General features: G+C 37.7%; 1 protein-coding gene across 1 annotated transcript in view; it reads left to right on the top strand.

Moving 5' to 3' along the window:
- The window catches only part of c3orf70.S (chromosome 3 open reading frame 70 S homeolog), a 64,588-nt gene extending 47,410 nt beyond the window's left edge, over positions 1-17,178 (top strand). Inside the window, exons 3-4 of the mRNA XM_041578343.1 lie at positions 12,410-14,206; positions 15,916-17,178. Of these exons, the coding sequence (XP_041434277.1) occupies positions 12,410-12,975 (566 nt within the window). The 3' untranslated portion in view covers positions 12,976-14,206; positions 15,916-17,178. The remainder of the gene's footprint in view (positions 1-12,409; positions 14,207-15,915) is intronic.
- The last annotated feature ends 4,694 nt before the right edge of the window (positions 17,179-21,872 follow it).

Raw genomic sequence — 21,872 nt, 5'->3', positions numbered from 1 at the left:
TTGCGGAGTAACGGCCATTCGCCAGAGCGATAATTTGCTGGAGTGCGAATGGCCGCTAGCTTCTGTCTCTTTCATTAGCGAAGTTACGACTGCAGCCATTATTAAATCGGCGAAGTGCCTGAAAGGGGTAACGCTAGCGAATGGTCGCCAGCATTAGTCATTTTGCCCTTTAGTTAATCTGCCCCCTAGACTCCATTTTATCCAAATAATCCATTTTTTTCTAAATTATTTCCTTTTTTCTCTGTAATAAAAAAACAGTAGCTTGTACTTGATCCCAACTCAGATATAATTAATCCTTATTGGAAGCAAAACCAGCCTATTAGGTTTATTTAATGTTTACAGGATTTTCTAGTAGACTTGGGGGCACATTTACTTAGTTCGAGTGAAGGAATAGAATAAAAAATACTTCGAATTTCGAAGTTTTTTTTTGGCTACTTCGACCATCGAATTGGCTACTTCGACCTTCAACTACGACTTCAAATCGAATGATTCGACCTAAAAATAGTTTGATTATTCGACCATTCGATAGTCGAAGTACTGTCTCTTTAAAAAAAACTTCGACCACCTACTTCGCCACCTAAAACCTACCGAGCACCAATGTTAGCCTATGGGGAAGGTCCCCATAGGCTTTCTAGGCAATTTCTGATCGAAGGAAAATCGTTCGATCGATTTATTAAACTCCTTCGAATCGTTCGAACGATTTTTCCTTCGATCGCTTAATTGTACGAATTGCGGTAAATCCTTCGAATTCGATATTCTAAGTCGAAGGATTTAACTTCGATGGTCGAATATCGAGGGTTAATTAACCCTCGATATTCGACCCTTAGTAAATGTGCCCCTTAAGGTATGAAGATCCAAATTACGGAAAGATCAGTTATCTGGAAAGCCCCAGGTCCCGAGCATTCTGGATAACAGGTCCCATACCTGTACTTACTGAATGGCATAGGTGTTACTTCCACATTCACGTTGATGCTGATCTATACATCTATGTGCTCTGAAATGCCAGTTAAATTTGGTAGTGTATATTAAATAAGCAAATGCACATTTGTTGTTTTGTAAAACAATAAATCTGTGGTTACTCAATATCTAAGCAAGTTGTGTGCTTCTGTGGGCAAAGTGTGCAATTTTTCATCACAGCCAATGGAAGATGGAAGTCCATTTTTCCATGCAGAATAAGATGTATTCAATATATAATCTTAGGCTTGTTTCCATGGATGAGCAAAGAGCACTTAAATGTTCATTTTAAAGCTATTTGCAAAGGTATTTGGGTATTGCCTCTGGGGATTCCTGTGTGTAGTCCCAATACACAATTCACTTGTACCTAATGAGTTGCATTGTGATGCTGATGCTGGGCTAAGCATTGTCAAGATGGAAATAATGCAAGTAAATCAGATTTTTTGCTGTATCCAAGAAATGGAACCTACAAAACTACTGTGAAGACATGTGAAGACATGTTGGTGACCAGTGATTGTGTTGGTGTGACCCAGTATTTAGCAAGAATTCCTAATGGCCTCCCCCTTACTCTCACGTGTGCAAGTGGAAGTATGGAGTTAACAACTCAAATATGTTAGAAGCTGTTTGTACTTGGATATGGGGGCACTTTTACAGACTCGGCCCTTAATGTAATATTTATATTCTCTGAAAGGGAATATCTTTTTATAACATATTCCCTCGCTCCCTGCAAGATGATGGACTTCTGAAAGCATATTACAGTCAGCTCGAAGGGATGTTTTCCATCAGATCTTGACACATGCTAATTAAACTTGTATTAGGCAGCGGGGGATAATTGTTAAGTATAACCATGGTAGCTAAATTTATACTATATCTTTACGATGCCCTGTTGGAAGAACAATACTAGTAGGTTTAAAGGGGTAGTTCACCTGAAAAGTAACATTTTTATGGTGTACTCTGCGACATTTGAAGACAATTTGAAGGTATTCTTTTTTTTTTCTAATGTACTTTTGAATTACTTCATTTTTGGGTTTCAATTGCTATTTGGATGCTAGGGAAATTTTTGAGGTTTTACATTTTATATATATTAAAAACTTGCATTGTTATAATAAGATTATAAATAAGATTAATTTCAATACACTATCGAGTAATTGGTTGCCCCTTTTTTTTTTATTGTGAATGACCTTATGTACTACCCACTTGATTATTACCTGTTATGAAGATGATTAGGATGAAGTAATATGGGAAACCTTCTTCCACTTTATTTCAGTTTCCAGCATGATTGTGAAGTCTTGTATCTTACCAAGTGATGATTAATTCAGCGCTGCGTAAGTCACTTCTGCCTCTCAAAGTGTTTTAAGCCAATTTGCATTATCGACACTTGAATGAATCAATATTCTGCACATTTAAAAGCTGCTCTTTGGTACAGTAACGTAGACAGAGCACGAAGGAACTTGTGCATTGATATCATTTGTGCATAGGTCTGAATAATGTTGTGTGTCCTGAGATGCCCTGCAGTAATACAAGTGCAGATTGTCTAGTAAATAAAATAATAAGTGAGCATTGAGAGACCAATAAACTGCCAATGCAGCTGCTATTGTAAAGTCATAACAAACTTCTGCCCAGTTGTACCCAAAAGGACCAGAGGTAAACAAAAAGAACCTTCCATAGAAAAGTATAAAGAATAAAAATAGACCTGACATTAGTAGTTTAAACACAAGGTACTCCATGGTGTAGACCTAACACCAAAATGACACCATTGAGCCAGGACAGACTGCTTTGGAAAGTATGTGACATTGTAATTCACATGTATATGTTATTAATGCTAAAGAAGAAGTAAATTAAGGTTTCTTCCATTTTATTTAAAAGAAATATAAATGCAATGAATTTAGCAGACCCAGTTCCCCTGGAAGTCAGCAGAGCCTCTGTACCAAGCCAGACCCCTGAGAGGTAAAATAATAACCAGGCTTTTAAAGGAGAAACTATTTTGAGGTGCCTTGGGAATGAGAGACCGTAAATACAGGCATTAGTAGCAAATTGCTGCTGCAATAAGATGAAACCCAGATATGCAGTAATGTGAAAGCCGCTCTGTAATTTAACATCACAAACTGTTTCAGCAACTTGATTAAAGTAACAGAAGCCTGGGAAGAAGCTTTTTTATATAGACACGTCACATGGGAAGATGATTATGGCGCTACTCCAGCAAGTAACGTCAAAGTGCTCCCCCTGCTGTGATAATGAGGCATAGTTACATTCTAAAGTCTTTTTATAGAAGAAGCATAAGCTCCATACTGGATTGCAAGCTCTTCTCTGGGATTTCATTTTTTTTTTATGTCATGCGTATGTAGTTGTGTTTCTTTGGAATGTTTCAAAGGCCACTGTATTAACATTGGGCTTCTGGCAACACATTTGCAAAGAAAACAGGCCAAATGCTTCAATTGAAGCTGCTGCTGGATGGGATAGCCACAAGTGCTTTGTAATTATAGATATTGCAGGTTTTAAGAGATTATACACTTGCACCTAACCTTTCATAAATGTGCCCAAGGATGTCGAAGAAGTGTGACACAATGCTCTCTTCTAATGTTAGATACATCTCTGTTATTAACAGGACTTTTTGTGTGTATACAGTAGAACCCTCATTTTACGTTATTTCAGGGGACCAGAAAAAAATGTATGTAAAATCCAGGAAAATGTAAAATCAGGGAAATATATTATGCATAATATACAGAAGGGACCGCAAATAAACAATTTAAAATGAGGGAAAACTTAAAATCAGGGGACTCAAAATGGGGGTTCTACTGTATTATCATTTTTGTATAATGCTGCTTGTGTATGTAGCACTGAATACATAAATAGGACGGATTGGGATCCAAACAATAAATAAATACAAAAATATAATAGCATTAAAGATTATGTGGGTTATTTATTAAAGGAAAACTATACCCCCAAAATGAATACTTAAGCAACAGATAGTTTATATCAAATTGAATGACATATTAAAGAATCTTACCAAACCGAAATATATATTTACATAAATATTGCCCTTTTACATCTCTTGCCTTGAACAACCATTTCGTGACTCTATCTGTGCTGCCTCAGAGATCACCTGACCAGAAATACTACAACACTAAGGGGCCGATTCATCAAGCTCGAGTGAAGGATTCGAAGTAAAAAAACTTCGAATTTCGAAGTGTTTTTTGGGCTACTTCGACCATCGAATGGGCTAGTTCGACCTTCGACTACGACTTCGAATCGAAGGATTCGAAGTATAAATCGTTCGACTATTCGACCATTCGATAGTCGAAGTACTGTCTCTTTAAAAAAAACTTCGACCCCCTAGTTCGGCAGATAAAAGCTACCGAAGTCAATGTTAGCCTATGGGGAAGGTCCCCATAGGCTTGCCTAAGTTTTTTTGATCGAAGGATATTCCTTCGATCGTTGGATTCAAATCCTTCGAATCGTTCGATTCGAAGGATTTAATCGTTCGATCGAAGGAATAATCCTTCGATCGTACGATCGCAGAATTTGCGCTAAATCCTTCGACTTCGATATTCGAAGTCGAAGGATTTCAATTCATAGTCGAATATCGAGGGTTAATTAACCCTCGATATTCGACCCTTGATGAATCGGCCCCTAACTGTAACAGGAAGAAGTGAGGAAGCAAAAGGCAGAACTCTGTCTGTTAATTGGCTCATGTGACCTTACATGTGGTTTGTATGTGTGCACAGTGAATCTTACGATCTCAGGGGGCGGCCCTTATTTTTTAAAATGGCAATTTTCTATTTATGATTACCCAATGGCACATACTACTAAAAAAAGTATATTATTATGATAATGGTTCATTTACATGAAGCAGGGTTTTACAAATGAGCTGTTTTACTCAGTATCTTTTAATAGAGACCTACATTGTTTGGGGGGTATAGTTTTCCTTTAAGGTCTGAATTTATCTCAATATCGGCTGCTACAAACTCTGATCTAACCCGCTCGGGTTTTTAACTGGTTACAGAACTTCCTGAACATTAGTAATACAGGTATGGGACCTGTTATCCAGAATGTGCAGGACCTGGGGTTTTCTGGATAATGAATTATTCTGTAATTTGAATCTTAATACATTTAGGGGGTATTTACTAAAATTCTAATATTTCTCACTATTTTTTTAAAACCACTTCAACCTAATTCCCGTACACATATTTACAGTATTGATCAATAAATTTACTCGAAAAAATCTGGTGCGGGAAAAGACTCAATAAAATTGTGAAAAAATCTGAATCTTACCTTTTCAGATTATGGCCCACAAATTAATCCGATTATTATATGGACCCTATATGGACATCTGCCATTGACTTCTACATGACGTGAGTTGGAGTACGGTACTTTTTACAGTATTGGGGTTTAATAAATCACAAAAAAAAATTGAGGTTTTGTGTTTTTCCCGTTTAAACCTCCGACCAGAAAAAATCAGAGTTTATTAAATAACCCCCTTAATGTAACCCCCTTAATATACAGTACTAGAAATTCATGTTTTTAACGTTTTCCAGAAGGGAGCAGTTTTAATGAGTTTTCTGAAGATCTGTCTCATTTGTGTCTACGGTAGATTTGCTTCTCTTGAAAGTTTACCTTAATTGAAGCAACAAAATTAAATGCATAATGGGAAAAGAACAAACATAATATGGTAATTGGAAATATAATGTGGCACAGAGGAACCATGGGAAAGCAGTAAGAAAGGGATTCTTCTCCACATTTTCTTCTTGCTGAGCTGTCAGGATTTAAAATCCAAATGCCTGCACCTCTTAAAATGGCACAGTCTGGGTAAAAACCAGACAAGTATAGTAAAAACCCTGGTTTCTTCTGCATTTGGGTCTGTAGGCCTGAGAATAATTGGGTCAGTGAGAGTCGGGACAGCTGCTGCAGATAAAGTTAAAAGTTAATATAAACCCACAAGTACAGATTTTTCAAATTATTTCTAAATGTTATTATAATAGAATGTATCTGTACCTTGTGTTTCAAGGGTTCTTTCCCTTGAAACATCTTATTTTAGTTATGATTTGTTCCTTATTTGCAACAAACAGAGAACATTAAAGGAAAACTATACCACCAAAATCAATACTTAAGCAACAGATAATTTGATATAAATGAAGTGGCATATTTAGGGTTACCGCCTTTTCTGTTCCCAGAAACGGGCAGGGGGGCAGGGCTGGTGACGTCAGGGCCTCGACGTTTCAATCATCGACTGATCGCCATGTCATTTCCTAATTTGGAAATCCGGACAGGAAGGTTTCACCCAACTGCCCTTCCAAATATCGAGCAACTCTAGGCATATTAAAGAATCTTACCAAACTGGTAGTAAATATTGCCTTTTACATCTCTTGCCTTGAACCACCATTTCAGGATGGTCAGTGTGGTGCCTCAGAGATCACCTGACCAGAAATACTACAACTCTAACTGTTACAGGAACAAGTTTGGAAGCAAAAGACACAACTCTGTCTGTTTATCTGGCTCATGTGACCTAACATGTACAGTTTGTTTGTGTGCACAGTGAATCATAGGATCCCAGGGGGCGACCCTTATTTCTTAAAATGGCAATTTTCTAATTATGATTGCACAATAGCACATACTACTAAAAAAGTATATTATTATGAAAATGGTTTATTTAGATGAAGCAGGGTTTTACATATGAACTGTTTTATGCAATATATTTTTATAGAGACCTACATTGTTCATGGGGGCTATAGTTTTCCTTTAAGGGGGCTATTTCCTAAAACTCGACTTTTTACATTTTATGAAAAAAAAATTTGACCAAACCCGAATTAATTTACCAATAATACGTGCAACAAGATCGAGCATCAATTGTAATCATGCAACTTCTTCGAATTGAATCTCCGAAAACTATTTCAGGTTGTCACCCACAAAACTCATCTGCCATTGACTTCTACATGATTTCGACAGCTTTTAGCTGGAGTATTTTCAGATTAGAATTTTTAATAGTTTAGCAGCATAATAAATCTCGAAAAAAAAATAATTTTTTCCCCCTGTAAAATTCCCCTTTAAAAATTCAATCAGAAAAAATCTTGGTTTAAATAAAAAAAAAAAGACCCCTACATATTCATTCTCTGGCCCCTGTGTTATACCAAGTCAAGTATTAATAATCATTTTCACAAATGGGTTTTTAGTCACAAATTAGTGATAAATAAATTGGCACTTATTGGCGCTTATGTTGTTGGTGGGCCCCTGGGGTGAGGTTCTTAGTTGGACCTTTTTCCACTGCCTGTGCATTATTTTTAGTTCCTGGGGTCCTGCCTGATATCTCTTCTCTCTCACAACAGCTGAATACTTGGGGGTTTTTTTTGTCTTACTTTCAAAATTTGCCTACTTCTGTAATGTGATTTGACTGAATCAGGCTGCTCCATTTTATCTCACTTAATACTGTTAGTATTGCTTTATTATTTCTCAGTTAACTTCATTATCTGTTATATACACGAGTACTGGTTGCTGTGGACAAGCAGTGTTTCAGTACACATTCAGGGGAAGATTTATCAAGGGTCAGATTTTTTTAATTCAAATTTTCACTTAAACTTTTGATAAATCTGCCCCTGAGTGTATAATTAGTCATTGTAAAAAGAGCAGCCAATGTGGACTTGTGAGTTTGCCAGTGTATATCCCATTATACATGGAACTTTCCAAAAGTAATGAACTATAAACTGCATATTAGGGAAGCGTTAAATAAGAAATCTGAGGTGCAACTCCCCTATCCAACTGTAAAACTAGGTATTTATTATTTTATTATTATACCTTAAGACCGCTAACATTAGATAAACCCAATAGGATTGTTTTGCCACCAATATGGATGAATACAGCTTGGTTAGAGATCAGGTACAAGGCACTGTTTTATTTAAAAAAGTGTAAAAATCAGGGAAATCGTTAAAAAAATTAGAATTATGTACTTAAAGTAAAGAAAATTGAACCCGGAGAGCACAATGCTTTTCAAAGCATCATTGTGTGTTTCTTTACAGGATTGTCTTACACAACATGTTTCAGCATATCTGCCTTCCTCAGGTGCATACAAATGTGATATAAACAAACCAACATATAAACCCTAAATCCCACCAACAAGTTTAGCAGCTCAATATGTGGCCAGGTACATAGGTTAACTAGAAAACAATGGATATAGACAAATACAAGATTCCTCTGCACTCAACCCATTATCAATATATTTAAGACAGAGACATTTTGTGCATACTGCTACTGAAAAATGCCTTACCCTTTAAACAAAACAGGGATTGTTTGTCCATATATTGCAATATATTTAAGCTGGCCAACTACGTCAAAGTCATCCCATATCTGGCCAGTCCTATGCTCAATTTTCATTTGATTCATTAAGAATTCTATGGTTTCATTATACATTTTATAAAAGGGACGAATACGTTTTACCTGCAACTTACTAGCTTCTTTCAAAGTAAAACTCCCAAACTTGGCTGCCCTTTTATTAGACACCAGTGGGATCACCTGACTATAGTTGGAGGGGGTGGGAGCTACAACATGGAGCTGGTCACTGCTCCTGTATAACAATGGAGTACTGCCATGTATTGGCCTACTCCCTAATGGCACCTACAAAATACAATGGTATACATTTAACACAGTGCATTTGTATATTTCCAACATAGTCTAAAGTCAAGGTAGTATTTTCCTACCCGTAGTTGCATCATTCACCAGGCATCAAATAGTCCATATTGGTAACATGTATTCAATCCATAAGTTAAGAAATAACAACCTGGAAATAAAAGGTAATCAATTATTAAAAAAAAAAACATTTTAAACAGAGTTCTTCATATATTGCCAAAGCTTTTATTGTCCCCATTTTGTGAATCCATTTGGATTCACATTGTAGGAGTAGTTGTTTTCTGTCGCCAGCCCTTTCTGCAAGCCGTACCTCCTCCTCCAGTAGCAGCCATCGTAATGTGGCAGGGCTGTGCATGTGTAAATGAAAATGTTTACCCACTGGTGATTGTGATTTTTTATTGTCAGGATCATACGTGGTAATTGAATATGTGTGTTCTCTTATCCTAAAAAAATCACAATCACCAGCAGTTAGGCAGGATTGATATAGACATAAAAGGTTGAACTTGATGGAAGTGTGTCTTTTTTTAACTTTGTTACTATATTAAACAGGAAATTTCCAAGTCATTCCAGATTTTCACATTGCAGCTCAAATAGTTTATGCTATATAGACTTTTCCTAAATAAACCAGTGCATCCAAAGTGTCCCTTTAAGAAAAAGATGATTGAAATAAAAACATGACGCATTACCACATATCTTCCCCACCTCCTCAATAAACATGTGCTGCAGGGGTGTCAATATTTTCTATTTTTAAAGTGATAAATGCTTTTAACTGAATAACAAAATCTCCATAAGACGTTATCATCATGACAGTCTCTGACTCATAAGAACCATTTACCAACCCCACTTAGGCTGGCACAGTCTTGTCACTGCACCCTCACTTTGTTCCACTGTAAAGTGATGGATTGTCGGAAGTCTCTCACATATTCTCTATAAAACAAGAGGAATTTCAAGTCCCAGAATCCATCACTTCACAATGGAACAAGGTGATGGAGGGGGTGCATGACTCTGCTACCCTAAGGGGCTGCTGTAAGATAGTATTAATTGTTATAGCAAACTATATTATAATAAGAATTCCATAAGTATTCCTATCTGGGTTGCACAAGTCCTAGGCAACCTGGCCATCCACAGTGCTCCCCCGCCCTCTCCATCTGAAGCCTCTCCGAATTGCCTCAGAGGGGGAATGGGAAGTACTTCAATTCAATGTTTAGCTTTAGCACCTACACTGCTTTTGTTGCCCACTAACCCTCTGGGGTGCTAATGGATCCTGACAAGCACGCTGTGTGGCATGGCACTGCCAAGGGACACTTCTAGTGCACTTACAGTGCATTTGCTATAGCCTGCTGAAAGGACATAATATCCACCTGTAATTTGTCAAATAACATTAGAGAAAAAAAGCGCTATTGCCATTTAGACATAAGGGTGCTGGTTAGCATATCCCACATACAGAGTGAGGCCTTAATGAGTCTTTTGTGAGGTCCCAAAATATGTAATTTTTCCTTTGGGCGCATATGTCTGACTGCCTACATAAAGCACTTTCCAAAACCGCCCTTTTCTGTGATTTCTTTCATTCCTGCCTCCCTTTTCATTACTCTAATGCTTAATCCTGCATCACCATAATAACGCATAATTACAACTACATTAATCTGACTAAACAATGTTTATTCATGAGCTTTCCATTTTCCGGCCTCCTGCGTTCTGTAGCTTAACTCTCCGCAGTCTGAACTACAAACAGATTGTTGGTGCTATTATGCCATTAGATTTAATATTTACACGTATGGGGAAAAGATTTGCAGATTATATGGTTTGAATGAAGGGAAAATGCAAAAATCTGAGGATTTTTCTGTAAAAAGACAGCTTTATCAGCAAAGGGGAAGCACTGCCAAGTTACCTTCTAAGTCTGGTGAAATGAGAAGTTAACAATACATTGATTCCAAATATGTTTGTAACACTCATTCCCTAAAGATACAGAGTACAGATAAAATAAACTGAATTATTAACAAAGCGGACACTGCTAATACATTCTATATCCATTTCTATCATCACTGAAAGAGAAATAATGATACAGCCTTGCTAACATTCAACACAGTGCCCCAAATTATTCTAGCAAAGGTTATTCATGGCTCAAAACAACTTGCACTCTAATTGAGAGCATGTAAGGAACAGTCCTAATGGGATTAAAACCAGTTGCCACGGTTTCAAACCACTTATCTCCTCTTGTTCTAATAACAATTACTGGGTAGACAAATAATAGCACTGATGAAAGAGCCAACTATTTTTATCATATGAAGTAAAAAAACATGACAGAAGCATGAAGTCTAAATTGAGTTGCCCTTGTTCTTCAAACAAGTAGGGGACAAGGGAGTCAACTGGTGGTAGAAGTAGAAATTAAGTAATATATCAGGGAGGCTTTAGCACAAAGGCTTGAACCCTGGTCTTACAACATAATTTGTCTTTATTGCTTTTACAGTCCTTTTTTCCTAAGGCGCACTGCGCGCACAAAAGATTCCAAGGCTCATGCAAATTTACTTTTTTCCCCTAATTTGGTTTTAAATATAAAACTAGTGACCAGAAAGTGTGCATTCTTTCATTCACTTGGACTTTAACATTTAGGGGGTTATTTACTAAACCCAGATTTTTTTCCGGTCAGAGTTTTTTCATTCACTTGGACTTTAACATTTAGGGGGTTATTTACTAAACCCAGATTTTTTTCCGGTCAGAGTTTTTAGTGGAAAAACAATTTATTTTGTAGAAAAAAAACTAAATTTTTCAGTAAACCTCAAAGCTGCTAAAAGTCCGAATAAAAAAAGTACTGCAACTCAAACCTGCTGAGGTCACGTAGAAGTCAATGACAGGTGTCCCTTTTACAATTGGAAGATATCGTTATCTGCACTGGGTTTTGTACAGGAATCTGAATAATTTGTGGTTTTCTGGCGAAAATCATACAATTCGGATTTTTTCACGATTTCAGCGAGTTTTTTTTCCTGCACCAGATTTTTCGAGTTAATGTATCAATAAATAAGGTAAAATTGTGCACTGGAGTTTGGTCAAAGTGGTTTTACGAAAATAATAAGACATTTTTGGACTTTAGTAAATAACCCCCGTAATCTCTATATTACATTGTGTGTAATAAGACTGGCTTGGCTCTGTGAACATCCACAAATCTTTCATGCATGTCAGCACATGGAGCATCAGATCGAGAAGCTGTAATTACTGTAATTATGTGCGAATGTCATGCATTCCATTTCAGATCGCTCATGTTTATTTATAAAGAAATTCACACGCATGCAAAATGTTTATGTACATTTCTGGTGGAAGTCAGAGATCTCAAGGACCTGCTCTTGGGCTTTCCTTGCTTGCACATATTTCTACCATGGTGAAACCCACAGTAAACTGCTAAATTTTATATATTGTCAAATAGACAGGATGGAAGAAATCTACATATTGTGATTGACAAATTAACAGATCATAATAATGGGAGGTATCATTTTTTGTACTAACAATGGTGAAAAACAGTGAACAAATCAGTCAAATATTTACTCAAAATTATAATGAGGGTCATAAGCCAACTTAAATGTTATTCAGCCAATCAGTCCGCTGACCTAGCAGTAAGTCCAATAAAGCCACCTTCATGAAAGTGCAAATAGACATACCCAATGAATGACATAGCCCCTACCAAAATGTACTGAATATAAAAGCACCTTGGGGTTCTATCGTCACTGTCACAACATTCTGACTTTAGCAGTTTTATTATCATTGAATTACATTGGTTTTATTATCCTGTTTTTAAGGTTATTTATATTTGATAATAGCTTATACATTTTTTTCTATCATTTAATTTCAGGCAAATATGTGTACCAGCCCATGACTCCTGTGGAGCAGCTCCCAAGCACAGAAATTCCAGCTGAGCCCCAAGACCAGACAAACACCATCCAAATCTCTGTCTCGCTGGCCGAGCACTTCCTTAAAGTAGCCCCTTCTTTTCAACCTCCATACATCCCAGAATCTCCTCGATATTGCACCATCTCTGACCTATTTTTGGATAATTATCAGGTAAAATGCATCAATGGGAAAATGTGTTATGTCCAGCGCCAACCTCTACCACCGCCTCCACCTCATGGGGCAAGGCCTGAGAGAGAGCACCAACAAGAGGCCTACCAACTCAATGAAGCACAGGGCCCTAAATTAGATCATTGCTCTTCTCCATCAAACTCAGAGGACTCTGGAATCAATGCAGTGGGAGTTCCCTTCTTAGAATCATGGGACGATGACACAGAAGAAGGTGCAGAACTCAGTTCAGAGGAGGATTGCAGTCCAGACAGTTGCTGGGGACAGGAAAAGTGTCCACTGGTGGTATCTCCATCCAAGACAGACTTGGAAGTTATAGAGACTATAGAAACCACAGTTTAAATAACAGGCTGCTGGTGGAAAGCGGTTAAAGTCATGTGTGTGCATACCTGAGCAGGGTGCAAAGCAATACGATCAACAAAATATTGCATACCTGATTATCTATATCCATAGAGTATTATGTATGGGCTACATATAGGAAGATGAACTAGTCAAGAACAGTTCCCAACATAAATAGAAGTTTAATCAGTATTTTTGCTTGTGAAAGGCTTTATAGTAATTACAAGTAAACTATACCCAAATTGTTAGATTGTTCTAATAATACATTTCTATCCAAAGTCCAAATTTTGTGATGTGTGCCTTTGCAATCATGCTTTGGGGTTTTTTTTTTTTCCAAAAAAGGTAATAGAATGGGTTATTGTGTCATAGTGAAGAATTATTTATCACTTTATTTTAGGGATTTCTATCATATATTTAAATTATCCATGCCCTTAGTCTAAATTATTAGGAAATAAGGCCATCTTCTGGATGGTATTTTTCTCCCATGTTGTGACCATTACTGGTATAAATGCTGTTGTAAAGTATTTTACTTTCAGAGTGCACTATAGGCTGTAGAAAGTTTTAGGAAGGAAGTATGCTTTAAGGGGCTATCACTAATATTCTGAATTTCCTTATTGAGATAGGCTTGCTGAGATTCTCATAATAATAGCCAATCACTTGCAAGATATACCTATCCATAGCATAGAAGCAAGGTGGATTTACTATAACTCTATCACTGATGAACGTCACAGGAAAGTTATTAAGTACTGGCGTTATAAATGAGTGCATTACTGACACAGGGTCATTATTTTAAATATATTTTGGCTTAAAACATAACTATAATTTTATGTGTAAAGTGTACTACCTATATTGAATTATTTTATTATCTGGCTATGGAAATGTTTTGTGATAATATGGCTGTTTCTGTGCCTTGAATTAAAAATGCTCACTAATGTCAGAAATATCAAGGCGACAGTCTTAAAGCTATAATGTGGACAGTGGCACAAAGGGTTCTGATTCTGAGACAGTGAATGAGTAACATGAGATAACAAGAAAGATAAATGTAACTTTAATGTGTGCAAATGCATATAAAGTGCTTCATATCGCTCTTCTCTTGTGACCTTAAATAGCAGGCAGTGAAATCAGAGAGTAATCAGACCCTACTGGACCCATACCATTTGCTGTGTCCTAAACCTCTGACAGAAGTAAGGAAAAAAGAAGATGCACTCATCCGGGTCAAAACAATTTACTCAAGGTACCTCCAATGATTTATTGATGCAGAAAAATCAAAAGTTTCTGGGGCTTCACGTCCCCTTCGTCAGTGATAAAATACTCCTAAACCTCTGGGAATATGATAGATTAGCAATGTATGGATGCACTGCCATTTCCTGCAATCCTATAGAGCAGTGATCCCCAACCAGTGGCTCATGAGCAACATGTTGCTCCCAGTGGCCTCAAAGCAGGGGCTTATTTTTGAATTCCAGGCTTGGAGGCAAATTTTGGGTGTATAAAAACCAGATGTTCTGCCAAACAGAGCCTCAATGTAGGTTGACAATCCACATAGGGGCTACTAAATGGCCAAGCATAGCCCTTATTTGGCACCCCAAGAACATTTTTCATGCTAGTGTTGCTCCCCATCTTACTTCAGAATGTTGCTCATGGGTTCTAAAGGTTGGGGATCCCTGCTATAGAGCAACCACATCATAGTGTCTACTATGTGCGGAGGGGACAAATGGGCAATTTTTAAATTCTTAATTTTCTTGTTTTTTCCCCCATAGATAATAGTTAATTCCCATTCAATGTGATCCACTGCATCAGATAGTTTTAGAAGAATCTCTGTTTATACTGAAAACTTCATTTGCTAAACATAACCTTTTCTAAGTGCCACAGTGCTGGTAATTGCTTCTATGTACTAATTATGTATGCTTTATTGATCACATTAATATAATTATAGAGACAAACAGGGAATGGGCTTTATCTCAAGTTTAATTATACACCAGTCTTAGCAATCCTCCAGTATGGCTTCACTACTCCTCCATTAGTCAAACATGAATGTCTAGCCCTGCGACATAAAGTATAGCTTAAGACGACAAAGGTGGAAAATACAACAGTTCATGTGTATGAACAGAATATAGAGGCTCATCATATCATCACTAGCAGAGTCCTTTGTTCTACAAAGTTCATTTTGTCATATAGGGACTTGTTAAGCACAGCATCTTGAAAGGGAATTCCTGCTTTTATGTTTGGTGAAATATAGTGAACAACCGATGATACTGTGGCCCCCTCCTAGGATACTGTAAGTGCAAATGAGGTCCATTTCATTGAAATGGTTTTGAGTGTAAAATATTGTTGCTTATAAAGAAATATGAAAAGATACACAGAACATATTTTAGCTTGTAAACACAAATAACTCATTGATTTCCAGTTATTACCTTGCTGTGAGAGGTTTTGCTTCTCTCTCTGTCTGCTGTTTTTCCATAGCATCATTGCATAGTGGACTACAGACTCGTGACCAAGAAATCAAAGGCATCAACTGGCTTGAGGGCACCAGTTAGATATTAGTGGCTCTGACAAGCTGTTTTTGTCTGTTTACCTTACAGGTCCTTACAACATAATCCTCCTGATGACCTGGGTTTAGGGACAGATACAGTAGGAAGTAAAGACATGGAAAATAGCATCTCTGAGCCTGCTGAAATTTCCACAGATATATCTGTTAATGCTTCAGTTTATTTCGTTCTGGGTTAGTTTGTACCTGTTGTACAAAGGGGTGACTAGTTCCATATTTGATCAATAGAATTTTATAGTGCAAGACACACAGGTGTCAGTGTTGAGATTTGCTTGTGAACCAAGCAGTCTGGTTCTTCAGTCTCTGTTCATTGGGCAGGTAAAGTTAGTCATTCTCATTATTGAGTGATGGTCTGTTAGTATACTTACCATAAAAAGTGATTTTCTATTCTTTGGCAGGCAAACTTTCAGCACATTTACAGTGATTTGTCTGCAGCCTTGTCCTGGGTTTCCTTCTACAAGTAGGGAATGAAGATTTTGTATTTCATCTCTTCTCAACTATGTTTCCCGTGAAAGTGGGTTAAGATAGTTTTAATGGCCACTCTTGACTGCAAGCCTATTGGCACATGAGCTTTGCCATAATGATCACATCCCCAACCCTGGGGCCCACTCTGAAAACACAGAAAATTCCCTGCCATAGACAATGCTCAGAATAGCAAAAGCATTTTTAAGCAAGTGTACTGTTTTGGCAGCTCAAACAATGTGTGACATTGAGCTAAAATCAGGGGTTTGAAAAGTGTGGCCCTACAGCTTGTCATCCAGGTAATATCTTGCCAGGCTGTAATATGGTGATAGCTGGAGGGTGAAATCTAATAGAGCTTGCCTTAAATGCATTGCTGAGTGACAATTGACTCCACACTGTATGGTTGCATCTCTCACTGGCACTTGGACAAGCGATCCTGACACCTGCACAATATGGGGAGAGCGGCTCCCAGCTGCCTCTTTCTCTCTGCAATTACTGAATGAAGGAGCGCAGAACAAGTCAATTATGATGCAATTAAGTTATAGTGACCTTTAAAAGCGACAGTCTTCAAAGGGGAACAGAGAACCACGGGGGCCGGATCGGAACTAACTTGAGAGCTGGCGACAGAAAACCTTTAGAAGTTGTAGCAATCCTGGAGGACTTTGTGCTCTCTTGACTCTGAGCAAATCACAGGGCTTAGCGCCTGCAGAGAGGTATTAATATTTAGCAGTATTAGCCAGCCATGGAAGCATGTTTGTTTAGGAACTCAAGTGGAGTCTCTGTGAGAATCTTTGCTTAAGATGATTTTGTCTCACTGTTGCTGCACTGACATTAATTGGAACTAAACAGCACTTATGGTATTGGACCTTTTAAATTCTGTGTTATGTCCTTAAATACATTAAAATAATCTGTATGTAAGATCTGTATCTCATATTGGCATCCCAGTCCATTGGCTGGACCCCATGAATCTCATTGATGATACAATAGCTTAATACCTCCTTCCATGATGAGTACTTGGAGATTTTCTGAAGCAGAAACATTCAAGTTCGAGTAGAGGCTTGAGCTGTGTCTCTTGGAGGTCGAGGTTGATAAATCTCATATTCGAATTGGTGGATTAAAATTGGAATGTGTGAATTTTGACACCAAAATGTGAAAGTTTGAATTTGAATTTACCTTAATAAATTTGCCCCTTAAAGATTCATTATGACTCAGTTGTTCAGTTCTGCCCTATACAGTATGAGCTGTAGGGGGTTCCAGTCATTGCTGGGCATGCAGTTAGTATGAATAAGAAAGCCTTGAGACTACAGCAATATATCTAATGCTTAATGATACGTGAATAGTCAAGATTTTGATTTATATCGAATTCTTGTGCATCAACTGTAAAATAGCAATATACATCAAGTTAGATGCAGAGCAACACCAATGTATTTGTTGCAGTTCAGTAGATGCACCACGCAGTGTATTCAGAGCACCATCAAGTATATATATATGGGCAACTATTCCATCAGTGTCCCAAGTGAATGGGTTGCAAAGCTGAATTTTATTAGAAGTATATACACTAACACATTTTTCTGATGGGCCATATTACCAGGTATTTGCTTCATTGAGCTGTATAAAGCTAAGCCCTGAAAGGCTTGGTGGGTTATGGCAGATTGCTTGTATAGCAGCAGTCATTCAGTAATGATTATATATGTGCTACAGTTAGGGGGTTATTTATTAATCTCCGAATTTTTCTAGTTGGTCTTTTAGAGGGGAAAACACAATTTATTTGGAATTTATTAGAGTCCGATGGTGTTAAAAGTCAGATGAAAAAATTACATCAACTCAAACCAGCTGAGAACATGTAAAAGTCAATGGCAGATGTCCCGTTAAAGGAGAAGGAAAGCTCCAAGACAGTTTATTGCCAACAGATTAGCCACAATAGTGCAAGCTAGAACGCTATATTTATTCTGCAGAATGCTTTACCATACCTGAGTAAACATCTTTAGACACTGTCTGTTTGTTTAGGATAGAAGCTGCCATATAAACTTGGTGTGACATCACTTCCTGCCTGAGTCTCTCCCTGCTCACTTACAACTCTGAGCTCAGATTACAGCAGGGATGGGAGGAGGGAGGGGGAGAGGAGCAAACTGAGCATGCTCAAGCCCTGCACTGGAGGTTTAAGATGAAAACAAGATACAGAAGCCCATGTGTACACAATAAAAGGAAAGAAATGTGGTGTTTCTTTTGACAGAGGACTCAGAGCAGCATTACTCTGGTATATTTATATAGACCTTTCTGATAAGGCTTACTTAATTTTAGCCTTTCCTTCTCCTTTAACAATTGTAAGATTTTCTGAGTTGCACTAGGGTGATTCTACAAAACAATTTTAGGTTTTTCATAAAAACCCCCTTAGAAGTGGAAGACAGGGCAACTGTTTGACTATATACAGGGCAGCCTCTGGGAGTACAATGCACAAATGCAAGTGAATAATGAGGTACAGTTTGCATTCATAACTCCCCATGTTTCTAAATTGCCTCCTTTGCCATAATATACATTATTTGTTCGCTACACTGTGCGCCCATTTGAGTTTTACTAGTTGTACAGCAAGTTTCATCCCGGCCAGTTTGTTATTTGAAGAACAGTCGCCTTCCTTTCCTTTCCTAATCACCGGCTGCAGCTGCCGACACTTTTTTGCAAAAAAAAAAAGTTTTCCCCACGGCTTAAGCCGACTGGAGAAATACTTGCCTGTATACTTTCAAAGTCAACGCAATAGGTTTATCTCAGCGGGCTCCAAGAAATAATTATGCCAGCATGGACTTATTTTTTATATTGCCTCCTTTTACTGAGTGAAGGTTAAAACACAGTTTTTTTTGTTATCTGAAAAGCACAGTGTGAGTTCAGCACATGTAATGAAAGATTTTTTGTAAAAAAAATGTATTTTTGTCTTTTTCCAGTCACTTTGCCTGCAATTTGTTCCACCTACAGTACTATCCCATAGAATATACAGTACATATATAGGCAGTGTATGATGTGTTGTGTAGAACCATCTACATCCAATATGTCCATTCTGCATTTACCCGGCTGTATTTGTACCACCAATATCAACTTCCAAACAATCTATGTATCTTATCTTGCTTTTTAGTCTTGTTTGACACAGCTCACGCATTAACCCATACATATTTCTGTTTTCCCAACTAGTCCTGCCAAATAAAGGCTACACAGGAATTACTCAATGGACCCTCACTAATTGCCATCCAAGTGCTGCCGGTGATAGAAAATTAAAGCCCAGTTAAGGGCAGAGACACATGGTCACATTCAGGGAGATTACTCTCCTCTTCTTCGGGGTGACCAATCTCCCCCCGAATTGCCTTCCCGCTGTATGGAATGAAATCTTTTTTCTTCTGGTTATTTTTTAAGGCTTATTTGCTGCTTGATAAACCCTCACTGCAATTTTCTTTTACTGTATGTAGCTTTGGACAAGTCTGAGGCATAATGATTATCCCAAGTATCCCAAGTATCTTTATTGATTAAATATATATATATATATATATATATATATATATATATATATATATACACACCCGTATATATACACACACACACACACACACACACGGCTAAGGTTACAGCATCCCTCCAAGACACTATTCTGCCCCTCTGTGGTCCGGCACATCCCTTCTACTGGCCATTCAGCAGTGAGACAGCAAATGGACATAACAGGACAAATTGTGTGGCTAATAGAGTCCCACAAAGGGCAGTTGTATGTAAGTATTTGTGGATCTGTGCTCTGATACTGAGCCAAGGCCACAAGATACAGATACAGCTGTCGCATTTCGCTGCAACAAAACGTAACTAAACCCAAAAGTAACCTGTTCTACTTTTAAAAGAATGATGTTGAAATTCATACTTGTTGGCCAGGAGCTGGGTTGTTAAAATAGGACATTTTGCCCCCTCTCAAGAATTCTCTCGACTGTATTCAAAAGGGAGCTTGTACTACTCAAATATTAGAGATTTATAAAATAGAAAAATTGAGATTAGACATATCATATACCGAGGGTGCAGGATTATTGGGGGTTGATGCCATGAGACTGCCTGGCAGTACAACTCTGACACTTCTCTGTCTCACCAGCGATGTTGCACTTTTATTGTGTCAGCCCCCCAGGTTATGGAAGCATTGCAGCCACCATGATACAGCTGTATGATTGCAGTCGCATATTATCATGCAGGTGAAGGCATGTATTGTAGCCTAATTATATTATTTGCCCCAAAACATGAACCTCAAATCAGTGGTTGAGTTCAGACCTCCAGCCACTCCATTGTGATCCAGTTGAGCTGAACCTATCAGATCACATGAGAATCAGATCTGACTGGAGGCAAGAATCTGAATTTTGAGAGGGCAGAATTTTAGAGCAACCAATGATGAAAAAAAACATTTAGGTGTTAAAATTCTAATAACCAAGTATTTCACATCATATATACTATATATATAAACCTGTGCCTCCCATTTAAAATTATTCTATCTTATATTAAATCTGTGAGCAGGAAAACAGCTGTTTACTGTATAATTGTGCGTGGGACTGGTTTCTGTTTCCACACTACAATTCTTCATCTCTGCGCATATCAGGTAGCCTCTGATGTGTTACTAAGGATAATAGAAATATTATATATTAACGATGAATAAACCCAGTAACCTAGCTCTTTTCTCTCATGATCTGTGATTGCAAGTGCAGTGTGCGGGATCTCACAATAAAATGAACTCACCATATACATTGAATACACAGTCACAAACAGAAACATTCTGTACCTGTTCAAATGATAGAAGATCTTGGTTTCTGGGTGTAAATATGGTAAAACCCACCAAGACGTAGCCTCTGATTCTATAGCTACAAATCACACAGTAAGGTAAATAGTACAGTGCTCAATTATACACCACCATTTTCCTGCAAATTAGACATTGCCATACACTAAAGATCTTGTGTTAGATTAAAATCGCGGTTACTAAACCTTTTATGTTCTTTGTCTTAAATCCAGAATGAGGATTTGCCATGGGAAATAAATCTCTTTTAGACATTATGGGGTTATGTATGGTTTGCCCAAGAGCAGTAATTTATGGCAACCAATAAACAGGCAGCATTTATGGTCAACTGATTCAAAACAAACATCTAATTGGTTGCTGTGGGTTACTACACCTGGGCAAACGTATTGCATTCATTAATGAAAAACCAAAAAGTTACTGTATGCGAAATTTTCATGAAACAGAATCCCTATACTTCTTCCTAATTGTTTATGTGTAAAGGCTTTGCATAGATTTTCTCCAGAAGTGAAACAAATTGTCTAGTAGTTGAGAGATTACCCGACCAACCAGATCACATCGCATCACTTGGCACCACATTGCACAGTTTTGGCCTCTCGTCCACTCTCCAGAGCAACTTTGTCTTTGTAAAAGTACCATCTCCTAGGAAGATATAGTCGCAGGTTTTGTAGTATCACCATTTGTACAAGGTGAAATAATCATCTGAGGTTTAGACATACCTCTCCTTTATCCTTTACACTGTAGTATGGATGAAGTACTTTATAATAAATATGTGAAAAAAACAGACAGTGTTTGCTAAAGATGCAGATGGTCCAGAGTACAAAACATCTTTTGGAATACACGGCATGATCTTCAAAGATCATAACAGTCATGCCTTGAAATGAATGTTTCTTGGTATCTCAGTTCTCAGAGGTTGAAGAGCATTAGCTGACATTAGAAGACATAAATATAATTGGGCATTAAGATACATACAGTCGCATTATCAGAGCTGTAGCTGCAGATATTGGTGTATCTTGAACAATCGGTTTTGCTTTTCCTGGAGGGGGACTTCTGAAGAGGGGGAGTTCATTTGCTTAGTCTGGCAATGCCACCCGCACA

The sequence above is a fragment of the Xenopus laevis genome, chromosome 9_10S (assembly GCF_017654675.1).
Source record: "Xenopus laevis strain J_2021 chromosome 9_10S, Xenopus_laevis_v10.1, whole genome shotgun sequence".
Taxonomy (NCBI): Eukaryota; Metazoa; Chordata; class Amphibia; order Anura; family Pipidae; genus Xenopus; species Xenopus laevis.
This window is presented reverse-complemented; position numbering and strand designations above follow the sequence as displayed.